The sequence below is a fragment of the Erigeron canadensis genome, unplaced genomic scaffold, assembly GCF_010389155.1.
Source record: "Erigeron canadensis isolate Cc75 unplaced genomic scaffold, C_canadensis_v1 Conyza_canadensis_unscaffolded:10, whole genome shotgun sequence".
In the NCBI taxonomy this organism is placed as follows: domain Eukaryota; kingdom Viridiplantae; phylum Streptophyta; class Magnoliopsida; order Asterales; family Asteraceae; genus Erigeron; species Erigeron canadensis.
Window position 1 is genome coordinate 26,177 of NW_025215493.1, and position 23,639 is coordinate 49,815.

General features: G+C 32.9%; 2 protein-coding genes across 2 annotated transcripts; both read left to right on the forward strand.

The window, feature by feature from the left end:
• Positions 1–6,129: 6,129 nt before the first annotated feature.
• LOC122584198 (cysteine proteinase inhibitor A-like) lies at positions 6,130–6,606 on the forward strand. The gene has a single exon (XM_043756418.1). The coding sequence runs from the start codon at positions 6,170–6,172 to the stop codon at positions 6,530–6,532; it is 363 nt and encodes a 120-aa protein (XP_043612353.1). The 5' UTR covers positions 6,130–6,169; the 3' UTR covers positions 6,533–6,606.
• Positions 6,607–8,287: 1,681 nt separating this feature from the next.
• LOC122584194 (protein ALP1-like) lies at positions 8,288–9,460 on the forward strand. Its single transcript, XM_043756415.1, has one exon. It carries the CDS (start codon positions 8,288–8,290, stop codon positions 9,458–9,460), a length of 1,173 nt encoding a protein of 390 aa, XP_043612350.1.
• Positions 9,461–23,639: the final 14,179 nt, after the last annotated feature.

The window sequence follows — 23,639 nt, forward strand, 5'->3', positions numbered from 1 at the left end:
GCACGTGACCTACTTAACGGCTGAAACTTAACGACGTTTGGTGAGGGACGGTTATTGAAAAAATTGGCAAACTTTAGGGTCAAAATTGTAATTTTTAAACTTTAAGGATGAAAAGTGAAAAACGTGCCAACTTCAGGGACGAAAAGTGTAATTTACTTTAATGTAATATAAGGTTTGGCCTCGGTTAATTGCCGACTCAGAAAGAAGATATACATATAAATAAATTAAATTAAATATAAATAGTTAAATATAGAGAAGGATCTTAAATAAATCAAATGGGGAACGTCTGAAACCCTAAACCAAGCAAACTCAATCAATCAATAATAATAATATAAAACATTGAATGGAACTCTTGGTGCAATCTTGATGTATAACAAATTCTCTTACATTAGCAGCTTCTCCTCAATCTAGAGAAGCTTTTCTCTTGCATGTACTTACACTAGCAGCTTGCTAGTTTTATCTATAAATTAATTTGCTGTTCAAAATAATAATAATAATAATAATATAAAATATTAAAATAAAAATTTGACATTCTTCTAGCAGGGGGATTTTATGAATAAAATAGACTAGAGAAGAGAAGAAAATGACGGCGGGGGCATCGAGTAGTGAATTGGTGTTGAAAGGGTGGTGTGAGGGATGTAGATCGACGGTGGAATTGTACGGAAGCAACTGTAAACACATGACCTTATGTGTTAATTGTGGCAAAGCCATGGCCCTCCGCCGCGACAAGTGCCGTGATTGTGGCCAAACCATCACCCGTCTTATCCGGGTCTCTTCCCCTTCTCTTATTTCTTTTCTAATATCTTGTGTTAATATATATCATTTGAGAATTGAATGTGGTGATTTAATATCCGTTGTTTTTTAGTATATATATTTATATAAAAATATATATTAATCAAAGCATATAAAAATTGGAATTCAACTTATCCTAAGAATTAATATAGGTTACAAATACAAAAGTTAATATATAATATTTAGATTACTCAAGTCATATAAAACTTAATTAATACGAAAACTAAAAAACAAACATACGAAAATTAATTTCATATAAATATTGATTATAGTTTACCTTTTTTTTTCAACTTTAGTCAAATAAAAATTTGCCTAAAATTAATTTCATATAAATATTGATTATAGTTTACCCCCTTTTTTTCAAGTTTTGTTAAATAAAAATTTGCAGTTGCATGTATGCTAAAAGTGTAAACTATATAAAGATCATTAATTGAAAAAATCCTACCACATAAACTTACAAAAAATCCCATCACGAAAGTTTTGTTGCCTTACTTTTCACCACATAACTTTGGATTTTTTTTCCTTTTTCAACAAACTTTCATATTCTTAAATTGTTACCACATAACTTTAAATTTTTCAAATTCAACCACCAAAATTTCATTTTCTTTACTTTTTACTACATAACTTTTCACTTTTTAATTTTTTCCACGAAATTTTCATTTTATATAATTTGTGCCACATGTGTACATGTTATGTAATGTATCCCGCGCCAATCGCCCGAAAACAAAAACTAGTTACAATCATATTATGTGGCAATAATAAGAAAATTATGATAATGGTATACTATTTAATATTAATAAAGACACTATTAATCAAATTAAATTTTTTTAAAGTCATAGATCATTTGCTTGCAACAGAGGATTTAACTTACGTTATAGTTAACACTATTAAATATAATATATCACAATAAATACATTACAAACACATTTAAAAGTAAACAACTAATTGGATTGACGCAAATAACGACTAACCATGATAATAACATAACATGTAACAAAGAAAATATATACATTTAAAAATGATGTGTTGTTAGTTTTAAATTTTAATATAACAAGAAAATTGAAGAAGAAAAAAAACATGCAAAAATAGAACAAATGAGTGAATGACTCATCATTATATACTGTATTAGTTAATAAATTAATAAAATATTAAGGATATAAGCCATTAAGCAAACGAGATAATAATAATAATAATAATAATAATAATAATAATAATAATAATAATAATAATAATAAAACGGGTTTTGAGAGATGACAAAAAAAAAAGACTTGCACTTTTATTATAGTATACAACTAGTTAATCAACTCGGATTTAACCCGGACATGTTAATTAAAATTTTAAAATATAAAATAAATTAAAACTTTTTATGTAATATCTGTTTTTAAAACATTATAACTTGATGTAAATCTAATAAATCAATTAAAACAATAATTATATAGTTAATAAATCAACTAAATAAAAAAAATACATTTTATTTGTAATAATATTATATAAGAGAGATTTTTTATTCTTTAAATAAATGATTGATATTTTAATTAAACATGTAAATCAACCCGGGTTTAACCTGAGCATGTTAATTAAAATTTTAAAATATAAAATAAATTAAAACTTTTTATGTAATATCTGTTTTTAAAACATTATAACTTGATATAAATCTAATAATTCAATTAAAACAATAATTATATAGTTAATAAATCAACTAAATAAAAAAAATACATTTTATTTGTAATAATATTATATAAGAGAGATTTTTTATTCTTTAAATAAATGATTGGTATTTTAATTAAACATGTAAAGAACTATTTCTATTATATATATATATATATGACATCATAATTAAATAAAAAGAATTTTTAAATGAAATATGGATTTGCCACATCAAAATCTTTCTAATAATACCTATAAAAAACAATCTTGTTTTATTATATATAGAGATATTATAAAGAAATTTATTAAACTAAAATCGATTGGATTAACATTTCAGATCATCTCATTTCTTTTCTTTTCTTTTTTATCTTTAAAATAAATTAGAAAACTCAACTTATTTTATAATTCTTTATGTTCTTTTTCTTTTCTTTGCCAAAAATAACTCAAAAACATAGTGTTATTGTAGGAACACCATTCACAAAATAAAACTTTATTGATAGAACAATTCGAATTACAATAACAAAATACAGATTACAAGAAACTATATTACACTAACATTAATGACCAAGAAATAGGACACTCTGGCTAAGGATATGGTTAAACTAAGGTCCCAAAAAACTGATTTCGGGCCACATGGACATCCGGGTATATATATAGATGTATATACACCGATGATTTTGAGATGACACATTGTTCATTGTGATGAGAGTGGGTATCGTTGCATTGTGCGGGATGCACACAGACCCCAAGTATGTAGTCACACATACTTGCATTTGATGATTGTTGAGAGACACATGATATACACTCATACATTGCTTGATCATGACTTATGCACATATACTTTATGCATCTATTGTTTCGCATGTTCCTTGATATTGACATCATTTATGTGTGGTTGTGACACGCATCCCTCATCATTGTTGATACACTATTGACTTGTTCTGTGGCAATGTTTACTACCGGTTTACCTATCTTGGTTGATTTTGTGCCTTATAACGGCTACTTGTAAGCCATTACTTACCTTATCTATACTTACTGTGATTATTTGACGATGGTTCCTTGTGATCCATTACTACGAATTCACCAACCTAGTGTTGACTTTGTTTAGTACACTTTTCAGAAAATTAAATGATGGTTGATTGTTGCTTTTGCTAGGGCTTGGACTTACGTGGATCCGTGATTCATTCGCCCTTTATGGTTTCATGTTCTTTACGCATATTGTACCTTATATGTTTGATGTTGGATTCACCGAATCCCTTTTATGTCAAATAGTTCATGTTCTACGATAATTTCATGCATACGCTATATCTTTTCGATAATATTCTGAGCTTAGCTTGGGGTGTTACAATGTTGTAATTTATTTCATTAAGGGTATTATAGGGAAGTAAGTGAAGATTTTTAAATTAGTGAATAAAGAAGAGGGGTAATATGATCATTTCAAAGACTTTATTACTTAAAGGTAGAGGGATAGTTTGCTTTATAAAGTAGTATAGATATGTTTTCTAGTTTTTCTAAAATTTGTTTTCCTTTAAATACCATAAGGTTTTTGATATCGCCTATTTTATACATATTTATTTTATGCGATATCGTTTCTTTTATGTTTAAATTGTGGTTATTTTTATAGAATTTTATACTTAATATGTGTTTTTATTTGATTATAGGTCTATGAGATGGAATGCGATAAAAGTGCGCTAAATAAAGATTAGATATGAAGAAATGAAGATTGAAGCCGAAAAGACGAAGAATGTGTCACATATTACACTTGGGTCGTTTACATGGAATACTATTACAACATCAATGTAATGTGCTAGATGGAGGATCATACTACAATAGAAAGTCAAACAAAGTCAAAATCAATGTGCAAGTGTGTGAAGCTGTCGAACAAAATCAACAACAATTATGAAATTGAGAATAAAATGTGGTGGTGGGCTCGTGGTTTTCTCCAGCCAAAAAGAAGAAAAGGCTCAAGGCCTTGGGCTTTGTGGTGCGCTGGCCCAGGAGGCAAGAAAAGAAACAAGTCGGCCCAATATCAAAAAGATGAACTCGGCCAGGAGAAAATAGAAAAAGTGATTTGGCAAGTCGTGAGTTGGTGCAAGACAACTCAAAACGTGGGCCTCAAGCTTTTCTATTCTATATATATACATCGGGAATAATTAATCTCTCGAGAATCTATCCATCTATCACGAATCAATCATCCGTCGAATTAATAATAAGAATAAGGGAATTAAGAGGCAATTAAGGTTGAGGTGTTTAGTGTTGATTTTTGGGAGAGAAGTCGGCTAGTAGGGAACCGCAAATATAGTTAAAAAGTCGAAAGTTTGTGGTTTTTCTTCCTTTTGTTGAACAGCAACAAAAGCCGTTAGTCCACCTCTAGTTCGTTTCTTTAAACTCTTTTATTATTATAACTAGTTGCTTATTGTCAAATTATATTAATATTACTATACAATTATTATTATGGATTATATTTATTTGATAATTGTTAATTTTATCTATCTTGTTATGAGTAGCTAAATCTTTTACATCTACTTAGATGTAGTGAAACAATATGTGACGGTTGCATGATTTTTAGTTTAAAAGTTGAATTTACTTAACGTTGTGTCACGATCTTAATATATTTAATGCTATATTTATTATTGAATTGTTGGTTATGTATGCATGTTTTTAATGGTATTATTTGTATGTTTATATGATTTTGATTGTCTAAGGTTTAGATAATTGGCTTTAAGTCATGGACTGGTAAAGAATAATTCAATAGTAATATGATTAAACGTGTTAACGGATTGGTAATTCGGTAGATATAATTGTTATTTCAATAATCAAACAAACTAGCTGATTAGGAAATTGTAAAGTGGATAGGGTGGTAGTCACAGTTAATTAGGGGATTTAAGTAAATGATACGGATTTGTTAACGGATAGGGTGGTACTCACGTGACCAAGTCTAGTCATTTATTTAGTCCCGATCATTGTTTTCAACATATATGAACTTGAGCTTAATTTATGTGCGACCGGAACTAGTTGTGGATCGAAGTCTAAGTAAATGGCTTTTTAATTATTATTGTTTTCAACAAAATCTTTTTGCTCAATTCTACGGAATTACTAATTATTTTTTTACTAACTTATTCAAAATCCAATATGACGGGAGTCTTTAAAATCCAAAACTCTTTATAAAACTACTTAAAACTCGCTTAATCTTAATTAGTCTATGTGGATTCGACCTGGACTTACCTTTAAACTATATTTCATACGAAGGGGTCTACTGCCCGAGAGTGTGTAGTAGTCGGTTCTAAGGTATTTTTTGTTTTAAAAATTTTTAAACTCGATTTTATTACACACATGGAGTTATGAGCTAGATTTTCAGAAATTTAAAGAACTTTGTTCTTAAACCTTTATGGTTTTTGTCTTTCCTTAAAATTTACAGAACTTTGTTCTTAAACCTTAATATTTAATTATAGACTGAATGTGTGGAATTAATCGTGTTTATTTGTGATTGAACGTGCTCTGCCTCAACCGTATGATTTAATGAAGCGACGTATGCATTATAAATACAGAGTATATTTCACGGTTACATTATTTACTCACCGCACAATTATAATATATATACGTCTTGGTTTTAGTTGAGATGGTGGTCATAAATGCTACAAAGCTAGAACCTTGTTTAATCATCACTATAAATATGTTATAGGAATAGAGTATCAAATATATATAAATTTAACCAAAAATAATCAATATAATGGCACAAAACTCTGATCATCAGCCCCAACTTTTGGTAATTGTAATGATATTTGGTGCAATCCTCCTGATCAGTGGAGGAGGTGTGTCTGCCAATGGCGATCCGGTGAATGGAGTAGGGGCTTGGGATGCTGAAAAGTATTACTTGAAAGAGTTAGGGGAATACGCTGTGGCAGCTCACAACCTTGTATCCCAACACCCGTTGACGTTTCAGAAGGTGATCACATGTAGTCACCTTCCGGAACTCAGTCACAAGCTGACCATCGCTGCTGCAGACGGTGGTGTTACACATACATACGAAGCTGTGGTTTGCTCCAAACCATGGATCCAGTACAAGAAACTGATTTCCTTTAAAGCCCTTTAAGCGAAATTCTAATATAATTGTACTTGCTATCTATATATGAATAAAGTTTTAATGATATATATACTAGTTATATATATAAAGACTTTTCTTATATATATATATAATGATCCCATATATATATATGAATGAATAAAAGTTATGAAATGTGTATGTGTTTGACTGTTTTCTATTCATGCTCTTTAACGTCCTATAACCATTATTCATGACAATCAAGATACCGGAGCATTAGTTTCCTAGAGTTTTGAAAAATATCAAATATATACTGTTTGGAAAAAAAAAATAAAAAATGTTGATGTCGTATCCAAATGTTCGAAAAAAGAAAAAATTGTCTTTCCGTAAATTTGTGTACGTTGGTTAATCTTGACTTTAGTTTAAATTATTATTATTTAGTTTGTTTTTATGCATGTTTTAAAAATCTTTGACATAGTTTTAAATAACTCAAAGTCTCGAAAACTTGATTTGCATCATGAGCTTGTCATTGACAGATCCAAAAAAATTATAACAAGGTATACAAAATTTAATAATTTATAAGAAATTAAAACTTTTGTTCAGACTTTGTTAGGGTTTTTTGGTATAATAAATACCTTGGTCAAAAACTCAATAAGTATACGGAAATAAACTAGTAGTTAATACATAGTATACTTGCATATCTTTCATTCATAATTTCCTCGTATAGGAGTCAAGGTTTGAAAGCATTCCAAAATGTTATCATCACTAGGTTTAGATGAAATATCATTCTTTATAAAAGTGACTAAATGAAAATGCTCTTTCCACACTAGTAGTCGCGATGAGTACTAACTTTATAAGTAGACATGATCAAAAGTTCCAAGACTATTTACTTTCACAAGTTTCCTATAGAGCTCCCGAATATCCTTTAATCCTATAAAGCTCTCATCGGTTCACATGTCATTAATCAAGGGGTCAAGTTGATCATCAAGCCAGTGCAATTCAATACTTCTTTAGGACAAAACTTTGCAGGTGTGAGCAAGTTTTCCTTGTCAAAGGAACTAAAACTATCACCCGAGTTCAAACTTCCCATGCATTCAAGTAATTTCATGCTATTCTCATTAAATAAATTGTTAAAAGTAATTCTACTCGGTAATGATGTAGGTTTAATTATGGTGTGTAGTTGGCCACGCTTTTTCCTTCCATTGGGAACATATACATTTTCCAAAGGTATAATAGGGCCAAGTGTTTCACTATTAGACCCGTCCTTATAGGACGTCCTCCCCGCTTCCGCCGCACGGCTTGGTGCCGCCGCTATTAGCACCATCGCGTCTTGGCGTGCGTCTTGTGTGTTTCTTCCATTTCTAGCCGAGCGGCAATGCGTGTGTGGGTTCCAGTTTGGAGATTAGCCGTTGCCAAATAAAAAAAAATACATTTTTTAAACCAAATTTTAAAAACCAACGGCTAGTTGGTTCAAAATTATTTTTTTTTTTTATAATTTTTTACCTCCATTTAAACCCCTCATTTACACTACCATTTCAAAACACACACAATCTAAACATATTCCTTCGTCTAACTTCTAAAGCATTTCCATCACACACTACTACCAAAAATGTCTGATATATCATCATCATTCTCTAGTGACGATTACATATCAAACGATTACGAAGTACTCAATAATGTTGTTACGCAAATGAATGTTATTTCAATCCCCACACCATAGGTGCGTGTCTTAACGTTATCTTTGACGAAGAAGAAAACCAATACCAAGAAGCGTCAAGTTCTTCAAGACCCAAGTTTACTTGAAGGATGATCTCGCGAGATCATGTGGGTGCCGCAAAGCTTTTATACGATCATTACTTTGCGCCTAACTGCACTTACCCACCTGATATGTTTCGTAGAAGGTTCCGAATGCGAAAGGAAATGTTTCTGCACATAGTGCGAGACATAAACTCCTTTGAAAGCATAGAACCGCTACCGAAACACTTTCAGTTCTTCCACAAAGGCGCGACAGATGCTACTGGTCGTCCTGGTTTCAACATTTTCCAAAAATGTACTTCTGCTATACGCCAGTTAGCGTATAGCTTTAAGGCTGATGCTTTAGATGAGTACTTGCAGATGGCTCAAGATACAGGCTACCAGTGTTTAGATGCTTTCTGCAAATGTGTGATACACCTTTATCAACACGAGTACTTGAGAAGGCCAAGAGAAGCCGATATCGAGCAGTTAACTACCAAACATGAGCAGGTTCATGGTTTTCCGGGAATGCTTGGTAGCATAGATTGCATGCATTGGGGTTGGAGGAACTGTCCAGTGGCATGGCAAGGGCAGTACACCCGGGGCGACAAGGGACATCCAACAATCATGCTTGAAGCGGTTGATTCATATGATTTGTGGATCTGGCTTGCCTACTTTGGCCCTGCTGGTTCGAACAATGACACCAACGTCCTCAATGAGTCAGATTTGTTCGACGATTTGCTACAAGACAGGGCTCCTAAAGTAGAGTTTTCGGTTAATGGGGAGCAGTTTACAAAGGGATATTACCTAGCAGATGGTATTTATCCAGAATGGGCTACTCTTGTTAAGTCATTCAAGTGCCCGATGGACCCGAAAACCACCAAGTTCAAAAGATACCAAGAAGCTGCAAGAAAGGATGTCGAGCGAGCATTTGGGGTTCTTCAAGATCGTTGGCAGATTATTGAACAATACGCGCGGCCATACAATACCAACAAGATAAAACGGATCATGTTATGTTGTGTGATTCTGCACAACATGATCGTTGAAGATAACGGGCGTGCAATTACAGAGTTTGAAGAAGAGTTAATAGCTAATACTACACTCCCAACCCATACGTGGACTGAAAGGTGTTCAACGCAGCTTCATATGTACGGGGAGCTTCGCGATAGAATGGCTCACCATCAACTCCGCAATGCTCTGATCGAACATGTTTGGAACCTCCCGGAACACGGCCGTCAACGTTGATGTCTAGTTTTTAATTTGCTAATAATGTCGTTTTTCATAATTTATTTACTTTATGTTTTTTAGTGTAATGTTTAATTTTGTAATAAATGTAATGTGTTTGTTTTAATAATAAAATGTGTTTTATTAATTTTGTGTATTAATTTTGTGTAAGTGAAAAATGGAATAATTAAATAATAGATATATAGTGGAAGAAGTGGGGAAGAAGTGGGTAGTATAAGGAGGGGAGTGTTCTTAGGTGTTCTTGGAGAGAGAAAATTGATGAATAGTGGAAGAAGTGGGGAAGAAGCGGCTCCTATAAGGAGAGGCCTTAGTAATCATGGGGTCAAAAATCGAATTGTGTAGTTAAAAAAATAATAGGTTTGTATTGCAAAGATCAACCTAGTTCTAATATTTCTCAAAAGTGTACTTCAAACATTCGCCAATTGGCGTACGATTGCAATGTCGGTGCTTTAGATAAATACTTAACCAATGGTTAACAAACGTCATAATTGTTTGGAAAACTTTTGTAAATGTATATTCATATATATTCAACCAAGTACTTGAGATACGATTGTTTGGAGAATTTTTGTAAATGTCAACATTTAACGATACATGGCTTTGTTAGTAATGCTCGAAAGCATTGATTGTATATATCCTCCTTGGAGAAATGTCTAGTAGCATGGCAAACCCAATATATAAGATGGCGACAATGGACATCCAATGATCATGCTTGAAGCGATTGCTTTGTACGATATGTGGATTTGGCGACATGCTTACTTTGGCCTTGCAGGTTCACATATCGTCATTAATGTTTTTTAACGAATCAGATTTGTTTAATGGCTTACAACAACACACAAATCCTCAAGTAATATTTATTGTTGGAGAACAAATAAAGGACATTATCTAGCTACAATATCTATCTGCACAACCATACACCATCGAGAACATAAAATTCATCATGTGCACTTGTGTGCTTTTATACAACATGATTGTTGAAGACAACACTTCAAAAGACGGGTAAACCATCAAGTTTTTAGAAATCTTTTGGAGAAGAAAATATGGTGGTATTAATGTGAATGAGAATAAAAAGAGATGCGTGTCATTTTTGAGAAAAACCTTACCGCATATCAAAAGTTTTTATATTATTTGCTGTTTAGGGTCAGATTTTTAGTGCTATGATCCTCATTAAAGATGTTACTAGCATATATTTTTGTTGTACGCGATAATGCTTTTGTATTTTGCAGGATTCTGAATTAAGGATCATTATCCAGGATATTCGAGAATGTACTAACGGTCGAAAATAAATATCAACAACTTCAGCATAAGTATTCAGCCTCTCAAGGAAGAAAAGAAACGTGCATTTCCTTGGATATCGGAACAAACTTGATAAACAAACATGTCAAAGAGACTCAACGTTCACTTTCTCATCCGTTGCACGTTAAACAGCACCACACGGAAGATCCCAAATATTTCGGCTAATTAGTTAGGGATTTCTATTATAAATAAGAGGCGATTGATCGAGAATATGATAACTCCTCTCACACTTGTATTCGCACACACATACTCACTATTTTCTTATTTCTTTTACGTACATTAGCTCGATCCAATCACTCTCACCATTGTTGTAATCACCCACAAAAAAGAATACAGGAAGGGTCGATTGAATCCTTCCGGGGTTTTTACCTAAGATTTCTTAATTAAATCAATGGTTTTTCCCCGTCAACAAAATTCTGGTGTCGTCGTCTTTTGCATTTATCTTTAAGATCCTAGCTTTACATTTCAGTCTTTTATCTTTATCTTCAACAGTTTTCTTATTTACTCGACGTATTTCTATCTCAATGATTTTCATAAAACTCTTTTTAGCAAAAACTCTTATTTTACATCTCTATTTATAAGAAAGCTTTTCCTTTATTTGAAAATCTTAAAACACCAATCCTCACTTACAAATCTTTGGTTCTTAAATTATCTTAAATCCTTTACAAAAATTATCTTAGGTAATTTTTGCCCGAAACATTTACCATTCAAAATCCGATTGATGATGAAGTTGGGTATGATTTAAGGATAGATTTCTTCACAACTTATTATTGTAATATGAGTAAACAATGCTTAAACTCTTACACTGAATTCTCCAGTGTTTTTAAGATGCGATAGAGAAAATAAATGAGAAGAGTCCAATGATGAGATTTAAAGACAAACTCAATATATAGATTTAAAGTTCTACAAAAAAACAAGTGAATGTACATTATTTTCTACTAAAATTTGGGATATTTTAGTAACTATTAATTTATAATTTCGTTGAGACCAATATAAATACACTGTGATTTCAAAAAAGTTATTATTTTACTATTTTATCCATTGGGGTCCACTTTTATACTGGTCCCAAATTGAGACACGCCAAATTTATTATTTTATCTAGATTATTAATTTATAGAGGTTCTACTATATATATTTACTATATTTACTGTAGTAAAGGCCTAAGGCCAAACGGAACTTCCTCGAGGCACGCCCAAAAAGCATCGAGAATTCCCCTGGAACACCTAGGGAACGCATGCTACATTGCCCTTAGGGCCGTTCTTTGCCAAAAAAACCTCCTCCCCGTTCGATTTTGGACGCCACTTGCTTCTTCATTTCCTTTGAACCCACATGCTTCTTCATTTACTCATTTGTCTTTTTTGTTTTGTTTTTTTTTTTGCTTTTTTACTTATATAATCTCATTTGGATGTCACTGCTCAGCTCGATGGAACGTCCTTCCCACCCGCCGTTTAAAAATAAAATAAAATTAAGGGTTATGGGGAAGCCCCCATGAGGAGAGGAACTCCACATGTCATGAAACTAGGAAAAAGGTGGTCTAATATACCAATGATGAGTTGGTGTAATGGTTTGGAGTTCCCCTAGTGACCTATAGGTCTCAGGTTCAAATCCCAATTCCACCAATTTTGAGATATAGATAGTCCTTCTATCAAGACTTGGCTTGGGTATACCTAGGTTCAAGTCTGGGGGCAGGGTTTACTCCTATTAATAATCGTCGTGCCTTCGGACGGATTAGTTGGGGTTTTCCACCCATTGAGTATTTGAAATAGGCATTTCTATTTCGAGAGAACTCTCTAGCGCGGACCCGGTTAAGACAACGTATGCTAGACCTCTCGTTGTCGAATCGCGACATGAAATTTTAATCGAAATTCATCTTTAAAAAAAAAGGGATCCAAGACTCGCTTACTCCCCATGGCCTAACCATTTTTGTTGAAAGCAATCCTAATCGAATAAGCACGCGTTGTTTTGGAAGTTGGACCTTGTATATATGCAAAATGCAAAATTCCATCATCTCTTCGAAATTCTAAAAAATCATAAGCGAAAAAGTAAAAACATAGTATATAATAATTGAAGAGAGTGTTGAAGGGCAACACTAACAAATGCAGCTTTCGACTCTGCATGCCATTTCCATCCAATTACTCCAAGACAAACGACCCCGATATTAGATTAAAGAAATAGAGAGAGAGAGAGAGAGAGAGAGAGAGAGAGAGAGAGAGAGAGAGAGAGAGAGAGAGAGAGAGAGAGAGAGAGATATGATCGAGAGAGGGAAGGAGAATGTTGGTTCAACAACCAATGTTACATACTTTTTGTATTGAGAAAAGATATTGGAGAGAATGTTGGTATATAACATGTTTCTATTACTTTTTTTTTATTCATTATATTATATTGCTCAAGTAAAATCCATAGGTGTAGAATATATATACTAGAATGTAGATATATAGATTCATGTGTAATTAAGAAGATGGAGCACAACTCACTTAAATTGATTGACCATTGGTTTATTTTAGGATGGACTAGGTAGAAGTTTTGGCTATCTAAGATGTTCTTGAAATAACAAGTCACATACTTTTTTGCGCCCGACCCCCGAAATACTTTTTGCGATGTAGGGAGTATATTGTTTCGTGTAGAAAAATTTCGATATACTCGGTTTCGACCCCCCATTTACCCGAAAAATAGCGTTAGGGAAAAAAAAAATTAGAACCCAATCCCTCACTGAAAATTTTCAAGCTTCGCCACTGACGCGGGCACCAACCCTTAATAAATAATGCAGATATAATGAATGCTGTTGTGACTGTTAGGTCGCCAATAACCACAAAACTTCAAAAGGGATCGATATATATATGATAGAAATGATAAGTGGATAACTGATAAAATTAATGTACGTACGTACGTTAAGCAATACATGTCCACGAAAAGAGGGCGCCATTCTTAAGCAGCTACCTAAAGGAAAAGGAGACCGGTGCTTTTTAAGCTTTAAAGTGTTTTTATCCTTTTTGGCCTTGTTTTTTTGAGGGGACATGCCCCCCCGCCTATATATTATATTCTTCCAAACACATCCTTCCATTCACTAGCTTCTAAACTCTTGTTTTGGAGTTTTTTCAAAATCGCTTATTCTCAAATTAGCCTAATTCAATTCTCAAATTAGACTAGCTAGATCTAACAAGTACTCCTAGATTGGCCTCTATGTCTTTTTATATATGGATTCTTGTGACTCAGCTGCCAATTCCTCTTCTTTCTCTTTTTCAATCATTCTCTACTGGAATATCATATCACCTAGCTTGAGATCAAAACATGAATCATTCATATTAACATATTAACAATATATATATATATATAGGGTAGAGATCCAGAGAGAAGATTCTTAAGGAGAGAAGGTTCGTTTTTTATTTTATTTTTTTAGCTTGCTTTTTTGACTTTTATTCTTTTATTCTTTTTTTCAATTTTCTTATTCTTTTTTTAATTAATTCAATCCATAAAAAAATTTTAAAAAATAAATAAAAATAAAAAATTTCTAACCCGAGTTAGTGAGTTATACATATAAGGGTACGGTACGGGCTTCGCCCTTAAGGATTAATAAGGGGTAGCTGGTAGGAGTGATAGGTCATAGAGGGTGATAGGTCATAGGGGGTGATCGGTGATGGAGTGATCTACCTAACGGGCTTCGCCCTTAGCTATTATGGCTCCGCCATAGCCGAAAGGTTCGCTTATAGCTTACAGGCTATGCCCTTTGAAAAAAAAATAATTTTAAAAACTTTTTTAAAATTTTTATATGGAATAAGTTAATTAAAAAGAGAATGAAAAATGTGAAAAAAAGAATAAAAGTCAAGAAAACAAGTAAAAAAAAATTAAAAACGAATCTTCTCTCCTTAAGGTATCCTATCTATCTATCTATCTATATATATATATATATATATATTTGTTAACATCAGCATCCAAAATTTCTCATCCTACTTTGTCACTCTCACCTCCCCACTCTCTCTCTCCCTCTATATATATATAGAGAGAGAGATATAGATACAGACATAGATAAATAAATCGGGTGTGCAAATTAATTAATTAATCAAGGGCAGGTAAGAATGGTTATGCGCCGGGAAATAAAGAAGAGCTCCTCGTCGTCCGTTGCAATGTTGCAAGAGAGGTTTAGACAGCTGGAAAGAGTTAAAGAGATGAGAAAAGAAAGAGAACTACTTCTGAACCTTATAACAACGACATCACTCTCCTCCTCCTTCACCACCACTTCCAGCAGAATTCATAATAATAATAATTATGACGTGCAGTGTTGTTGCTCATCATCCATAACTTCAAACAGTTTTTATGATCAGCAGCAGCTTGATACATCATCCAAGTTGATTTTCCAATCCAAAATCATCTTCCCAAATCAACCCACCTGCAGCCTGGATTCGACTCATCATCATCAGTTACTTCCGCTCTCTCTTTCTCTCAGCTGGCCAAATTCATCAGAAATAATATTGCAGAAGAAGCAGCAGCATACTAATTATTATAATGCTGCCAGCTGCCCCAGGGACATACCCTTGGCCGCGGCTTCACCATCCCTAACTAAATATCATCATCATCATCAAGCCACTACTTCTGTTGATGTTGACACTACTCTTCATCTCTAGCTAGCTAGCGCACCAACCATATTATAAATAGATCGATGAGCACTAGCTGAGGGTACGTACTACGTACGTATTAATTTTATACAATTAATTAATCGATGATTATAATTACTCGTATGATATACACGAGTATATAGGAAGGAAAGTGTATATATATTTTCTTTCCTAGCTTTTTATACAATGTCGTACCTTTTGCATGTAATCATGCACCGGCTGGCGGGGCCTAATTAATGTCGTCTATTAATCAAAATATTTTCCATCAAGTAGTTCAGTGTTTATTAATTAAGAATGTCCATGTCTATTAATTAGAAGAAGAATTAAGTGTTATATATGGGTTGATGTACATGGTGGTAATTAAGAAACTAAGAATTGATGAAAAACTTCTTAATATCATCAATTATATATTCTGACGATTCAGTTATTCAATTATTCTGCTCCTTCCTTTCATCTGATTTTTCAATTTAATTACCAAATATAAACTGATAAACTTAAAAGGGATTTTCTAGTATGTGCCCTACAGGCATATTAATTGTAAGAATTAAATAATCCACTTTAATTTCCATATATACTACTTAATTAATAACTTTGATCTTTTTCTTTTTTCACTTATCCTTATTTTACCCTTTCCTAAAATAATAATGACATTCAATTTCTCTAAAATCAATCATATATTTATGGGAATTTATTTTTGATTTTTCACAAACATAGTGTGTAACATATATCACTTCAACATCTCATATTGACTTGCAAAATAGATCAAAATTAACAATTAAATTTCCAAGGAAAACATTAAACATCTAACAAATTAAAACTTCAAAAAGAAAACGGAATTTAAATCTTGATTCTCTAACATAATTTTCTTTTTCTTGATAGCTCGTACCGAATTAGCATCTTCATTCCCAAGTTTTTCTTTTTCTGAACAAGTGGTAGCATTATGACCAACACATTTACAAAGAGTACAAGACCTTACTTGTTTCATTAATTCTCTTCCACCCTTCAAGCGTTTTTCTTTGGGACGTCCTTTTGTTTTTGAAGGAGGACATCGAACAACACCTATTGCATTAATCACACTCTCGTCGTTGTTTATAGACGTTGAATTCGGATTTGCTATATCACTTGATGGCAAAACTTCTAGTCGACTCCATCGCGAAAGCCAATAAGAAAGAGGAATATTAAAACAGTCTTTATGAAGAAAAATACTTAAAATATGACGATATAATATACCAACGAACTCAAAATTCTTGCAATTGCACTTTGCAACACTACCGTTCCACTCCACCTTATGCATATTAATTAAGGGTAAAATTAAGGATAGGTGAAAAAAAGAAAAGATTAAAGCTATTAATTAAGTAATATATATGGAAATTAGGATGGATTATTTAATTCTCACAATATGCCTATAGGGCACACACTAAAAAATCCCAAACGTAAATAAAACATAAAAAGATTTAAAGTAAAGGAATGTAATTCATTCGAAGCATATCATATTTATTGCATATTAATACCTTGACATCTATACTTTTATATCTATACTTCTACATCTATACATATATTATTATGAAGAAAATAGCCCCTATGTGTCGAAAGTTACATGGAAGAAAATATCTAAAATACCCTTAATAGTTACACTACCAGTCCTTTATCTTTAAAATATTTTCCATTGACTATTTACATCAATTACTTTTACATCAATTATCTACACCACTTGACGCCCCATTTACCGCCAACAGTCATCCCCCATCACCATATCGTCGCCGTCACGAAAATCGCCGCAATGCGCGGGTTCCATGCTAGTTCTTTTCAATTTTACTTGAAATATTGTAACAGAGTAATTGTTGTGTGTGAAAACTAAATACATATAACGGTTAAGAAAATAAGAATTAAATAACAATTTACATGACCAACTTGCCCGTAATTTGTCTTTATCATTGGGTAGAGGTAAAACTTTATACATCTTACCTTCTCATACTCAACTTATGCAGAAATTTACGGGACACTGTTGGCAGCCTTATGTCACAAGTGTGCCACGAGAAAATGTGTCATGCCGGAGAATTTATGAAGACAGGCGAGGGTTATGGCCATATTTCATTTCTATTTTTACAACATATTCATATGCATGTTTTATATTTTTTTTCCTTATAAAATATTTATATGTTAATTTATGTTATTTTTGTTCTCACATTAGATAATATCTTGAAAAAACAATTGGCGTTTTAAAATTCTAAGTGAAAAAATTGTCCATGTATGTTGTATTTGCTAAAAAATATGATTGTAACTTCGCGTTGTAAGTGCACATCTTTGTCAATAGCAGTCTAGATTGTTCGGTCTTATATTGTAATATGTCTTTGTAATGTGATTATCATTAATGAACTTTGTATTATGCATAGAATACTAGATTAAGTTTAAGTATTAAATGTGTAATATTCTGCTAAGTGTGAAATGCGACCTCGCATTTCACTATGGGAATACGACCCCGTATTTGCAGGGTCAAATACGAGGCCAATCGTTTTTACGACCTCGTAAATATGACAGGCTGGGCATGGATTTGCGAGGTCGACTTGCTGAAGCCCATGTCAGGTGTTTTCCTATAAATACCGAACCCTAACAGAGATTATGGTTGAACATTTGTCGAAGTATCAAGCATATTGTGCAGGTTATAGTCGTCAATAGCTGTTCCGCTAGCCTGAAGAAGATCTGCGAGGCTGCAGATAATCTAGAGGTTTTGTTGTGAATCACCAAGTTATAGAGAGGGATTCCGCACCTCTAAATAACTGGAGCAAACTATTAACGATCCGTTTCAAAAGAACTTTCACGCGTCAAACTATCATTAATGTTAATAACTTAATGTAGTATTCTTTTTATTTAGTTATAACAATGTAATGTATTTTCAATTTATGTAATGTTTCTTATTAATATGATTGTTTTATCAAGATTTTTTAATGTAATTGTTTCATTTTATTAATAAAAATTTTTATTTAATAAATATACAAATGTATTATGTATATGTTTAATTAATTGGAAATAATAAATTGTTAAACAAGAGAAGTAAGGAAGAGATATTATTGGCAAGAACGTATCATGAGTTGGGGAAAGTAAAGAAGAAGTGACATAGCGCTAATGTGGCGATGAGAAAAAGATAAAAAATAAGTCATTATTGGGAGAGACCTTATCACCATATTCCATTTCGATTTATACAACACTAGATGGATGTCCGCGCGATGTGACAATTTATGTAATGTTTTTTATTAATATGATTATTTTATCAAAATTTTTAATGTAATTGTTTTATTTTATTAATAAAAAGTTTTACTTAATAAATATACAAATGTTTTATGTATATGTTTAATTAATTGGAAATAATAAATTATTAAACAAGAAGTTAAGAAGAGATATTGTTGGCAAGAGGGTATCATGAGTTGGGAAATGTAAAGAAGAAGTGACATAGCGCTAATGTGGCGATGAGAAAAAGATAAAAAAAAAAAAAAAAGTTATTATTGGGAGAGACCTTATCACCATATTCTGTTTCTATTTATACAACACTAGATGGATGACCGTGATGAGCATCCATTTTGTGATAAAAACCCCTAAAGAAAGGCTTCATTTCCTATGCTTAAATGAGTTATTATTCCGGAACTATTGATACTTAATGAATGATGTGATTATGTAGGTTCCCGGAAGATGCGAGAGAGGGTAAATGACATCAAGTGACTCAAGAAGGAAGCCTATGAAGTTACAAGACACAAGGAAGTGGTTCGGGAGCTAAACGAAGACACAAGTACAAGACAACAGCCACCAGCGGCCGCTGGCCACATAACCAGCACCGCTTGTACTCACCAGCGTCCGCTCCCCAGCCAACCAGCGCCGCTACTCGTTCACCAGCGACCGCTCGTCGATCAACCAGCGCCGCTAGCCCAAGAAAGCCCAGGACCAGCGCCACTGGTCAGCCCACCAGCGCCGCTGGTCGGCCTAGATCTGAAACCGAGCACTGTGGTCACCGCAGGGAATTATATCTGGTCATGTCTTAAGATCCAGGTAATTAAAAGATGAATTAGTAACACAAACTTTAGGTCATAATGCTTAAAACAATGAATCTAGCGAGAATTTGTTTTAATGGGTAGTGTGAGTCTAGCGACAGCACTACTAACTAGGTAAAGTGAATCTAACGAGAATCTGAACCGTGATTAAGTTTCCAACAGTCTAACAAACCAGTAAGATAGTATTTGGTCGTACCATGAGATCGGATATGCCAAACAAGTATTTTAATTTAATTACTGTTATTTGCTTTTTCCAAACTATTTTCAGAGTAGCCTCTCGCTGCAAAGCGCGTTGTTAGATTTTATTTAATTTACTGTCAAAAGTATTAGTTTATTAGGAGTTAGTGACAAACCCCCAAACAAACTAGAATTACACGTACTACTAGATTAGGTAACGCAACGCGTCCCTGCAAACGATATGATCCTGTAACTTACCACTAGGCTATATTGCATTGATCGGGTTCTCTGCTCGTTAAAGTGTGTGTTAGTTTAGATAGGTACTTGTACAACATGAATTTAAAGACAAGAAAAAAAAAACAACACCCATCAGCCCGCGCGATGTGACGACAGGTGGTGACGGTGGCAGTGTGTTGGTGGTGGCGGTGGCGATGATGAAAGGTATAAAATATTGATGTAAAAGGTAATGTAATTATTTTAGGAGTTAAAAGAGAATGTTATAAATTAATTGATTAAGAGTTTATTTGGTAAAACATATGTTTTAGTTGTTAGAGATGTTGATATTTTGGTCATTTTATAATCTTAATATCAAGAGATACCATATATAAAAACTCAAAATGCTTTATAATAAACTAGCCTTGTACCCGCACGATGCGGCGAGACATAGGAAAAAAACGTTGGTTAAGTAGTTGTACCGTGTTATTACATGAGTGTATGATTCAACTCAAGTGTTTCTTACCGCTGTTGTTGTTTTAGAGTGAACGTTTTTTATGTTGATTGATTATTAAATTCGGTAACGCATGAGTGTTTTTTTAGTATATTATGTGAACAACTTCAGGGAAGCGAAGGGACACGCGTAAGGTTTTTATTTAAAGGGTATTTTTGGAATTTTAGGAATAAAGTGTTTGATGGTGATATAGATTTAAAGGGTAAATTAGAGATTTTAAAGGTAGAGTGTTAAATTTTAAATAGGGTAGTTTGTTTATATAGATAGTATAGATTAAAGATAAAGATGTAATGATAAAGATATTCGGTTTTTATTTTTTTTCCTATAAAATATTCATATGTTTAGGTTATTTTTGTTTTCACATTGAATAATATCTTGAAGGAAGAAGTAACATTTCTAAGTGAAAAAATTGTCCATAAATATGATTGAAACTTCGCGTCAAACTATCACCAATATTAATAACTTAGTATTTTTTTAATGGGTTAAGTACCCTGTAATGTTGTTAACCATGACTAAATGTTTATAGTGGAGCCAACTATCAACTTGGTTATTTTATGTTGAAAAGCCGGTTAAATGTTCAAAGTAGAAAACAACCGGTTAAATGAGTTATGGGGAGCCGGATAACGTTGTGTCGTTAGATGATTAAAAAGCTTTGACCTATAAATATTCATCATCTTCATCATTTCTTACTTTTCTTGTTTTGAACGGCAAATCATTATCATCATATCACATCTATCATCACCATAAAATTGAGTTCAAAACCCCCCATTTTCTTTCTTTTTCTTTTTATTTATAATCGATTAGTAGTATGTTTATTATGTATATTTACTAAAGAAAAATAATTATAATGATTTGGGTCCAGACCCCGATGATGACTTTGTGATGAGAAGTTACGGTGACGGAACTAATACAAAAGAGGAACAGAGATGGGCTGCTGGAGTTGCGGTGACCGAAATCTATCTATCTATCTATATATCTATATTGATGATGGTGATGATTTGTTAGCGAAATAATATTTGGGTGTAACCATATGGGTGTGTTTTAGTTTTTCCGGTCATTTGGGTGTGTTTTGGTTTTCTTGATTAATAAGATGGCTTGTAGACATATCTATATATGCTTGGGATTGTAGATTGATTTTTTCTAATTGGGTGGGTTTTGGAGGTGTTTCGTTTTTCCGACGAGATTTCAAAGAAAATAAATTTTCCCATTTCAAAAGTTTTTTGCACCTGTTGGTTTGCCCGGTTGTGTCATTACCCGATGGGGTTTTTCTGGCGGAACACGGAAATAAGAAGGAAGAGACGTCGGAAAAACAAAGGCGGGCGAGTTTTTTTCTGGTACAGTTTTTTCCTAGGAGAAATGAAGAAGAAGAAAAAGAAGAAAGAGACGTCGGGAAAACAAAAAATGGTGAGATTGGTGGGAAATCTAGGTTTACTTGTTACTAGATATATAGATGTATATGTATCAGTTTTATGTATTCATCCATCATCAAATCTACCAATATATGTATATAATAAGGTCCTAAATTCTTTAATGAAAAAACTAGGACTGCTAGATAAGCTCAAATTTTTAATTAAAACCCTTAAATCAAAATACTTATGCTATTACCAAATTTATTATTAACTAACCACAATATTAGTCCTTCTACTTTGCATAATTAAACTTTATAAATAAATACATTGTATATTTAACATATTTAAAATATCTGTACTCCTTTATAAAGGAGATTGGCACCCTTCCCTTAATGAATTAAGAACCTAAAATACCTAAATTGCCCCTAAATATTCAACTTCTCACAAACCGACAGACGCTCACAATAACCCAATATTTTTCCATCCCTTCTCCTAATCCCCTTCACCACATCAAAAAACACACACAAACAATAAATTATGCGATCGACGATCCCCAACCACTCCGCCGCCATGATAATTCCACGATCACTTCTCAACGGCGACGACGTCTGGGACACTCTCTCCCCCCATCACCGTCACCATCCCTCATAACCCACGAACCTTAACTGGTATTTTTCGCTTCTTTTTTTTTTTGCTTCTAACTTTAATAAAATTTATAGATCCTTCTTTTACATAATTACATGTTTTAATATATTATGTGAAATGTTATTGTGCCATCACCACTCCGTTCCAATTGAGTTTTCTTCAAAATTAAGTTTTGTTTTGCCCTCTTCATCCCTGTTCTTCGAATCAATTTTTTCCGTCTTTTTTTTGTTCTTTATATGCTATTTTAAGATTTTGTTTCGATAATCATGTTTTGTTTTGATGGTGGATTATAAAAGAATGAAGATGACGTTAAACTAATGTTTTGAACAACAAGGAGTTGTGCACGATTTAATTTAATATTTGTGAACAAAAGGTCAAGTTTCTTTCATCTCTAATTGTTGCACCAATTGTATTATTTTATATAAGTGGTTGTCTATTTTGTATTTGAATGAAATGATGGTTACAGGATGATGACAGCGAAGAAAATTACAAAGAAGAAAATGAAATTGGATGAAGAGGCAGTGGCCTGGGGTTGTTAAAAAGAAGAAGAGAATCGGAATGCGGGTTACGTGTTTTAGTTGGAGCCCTTGAAGAATACTTCGAAAGCTAAGTGGAACGAAGCTTTGTTTTCTACTCCGTCTATAGAATGAAGGTAACCGGATGTTAGCCCTCGGTTTCTGTTGTTTTCTATTTACTTTTTTGCATAAACATGATGGTTGTGGTGATTAGTATGAATTGTTGCCAAACGAATGCTGGTACGAATGTAAGGTGTTTTTTTTTTTTTTTTTTTTTTTGCATTTATTTGAAGGTGGTTGTATATGTGTATGAGTGATCATACACTTTGTTACCATTAGCTCATGAATGACGTTTGTATCATGAGTATGGGTCTCATTTTGTAGTCACTTGGATCATATTGGAGCTCTTCGATACTTCACTTAAGTTTGTGCTTATAATGGACCAATTTACATGACGGTAAGCTTGGTTTGTTTTTAATCAACTTTAATGGGATTATTTAGGTTCAGTTTATGACCAGAAATTACATGGTTAATTAATCTCCAAAACCCGTCAAAAGCTTTGGCTCCACTTATGTATGAAGATTACCTGAAAGTGAATGGCTAGAAGGGGAGAGGAAAACCAGCTCATTAATCAGAACATTCTTAATTGTATGAAGAGAGGTACCAATTCATCTTTTTTAGTCTTTTTCATGCAAGGACATTAAAGGTGCACCGTTATTTGTGATCAACTAGGTGATTCATAAAAATTGAAATGCAACAAAAACAAACATAGTTAATCCAACTAAATAAAAAAATTGTCAAATGCATTAACACTGACAAAAAA

Bases quoted from the DNA above. Each gene is read 5' to 3' on its own strand.
- LOC122584198 (XM_043756418.1), top strand. From the start codon at position 6,170: ATGGCACAAAACTCTGATCATCAGCCCCAACTTTTGGTAATTGTAATG.
- LOC122584194 (XM_043756415.1), top strand. From the start codon at position 8,288: ATGATCTCGCGAGATCATGTGGGTGCCGCAAAGCTTTTATACGATCAT.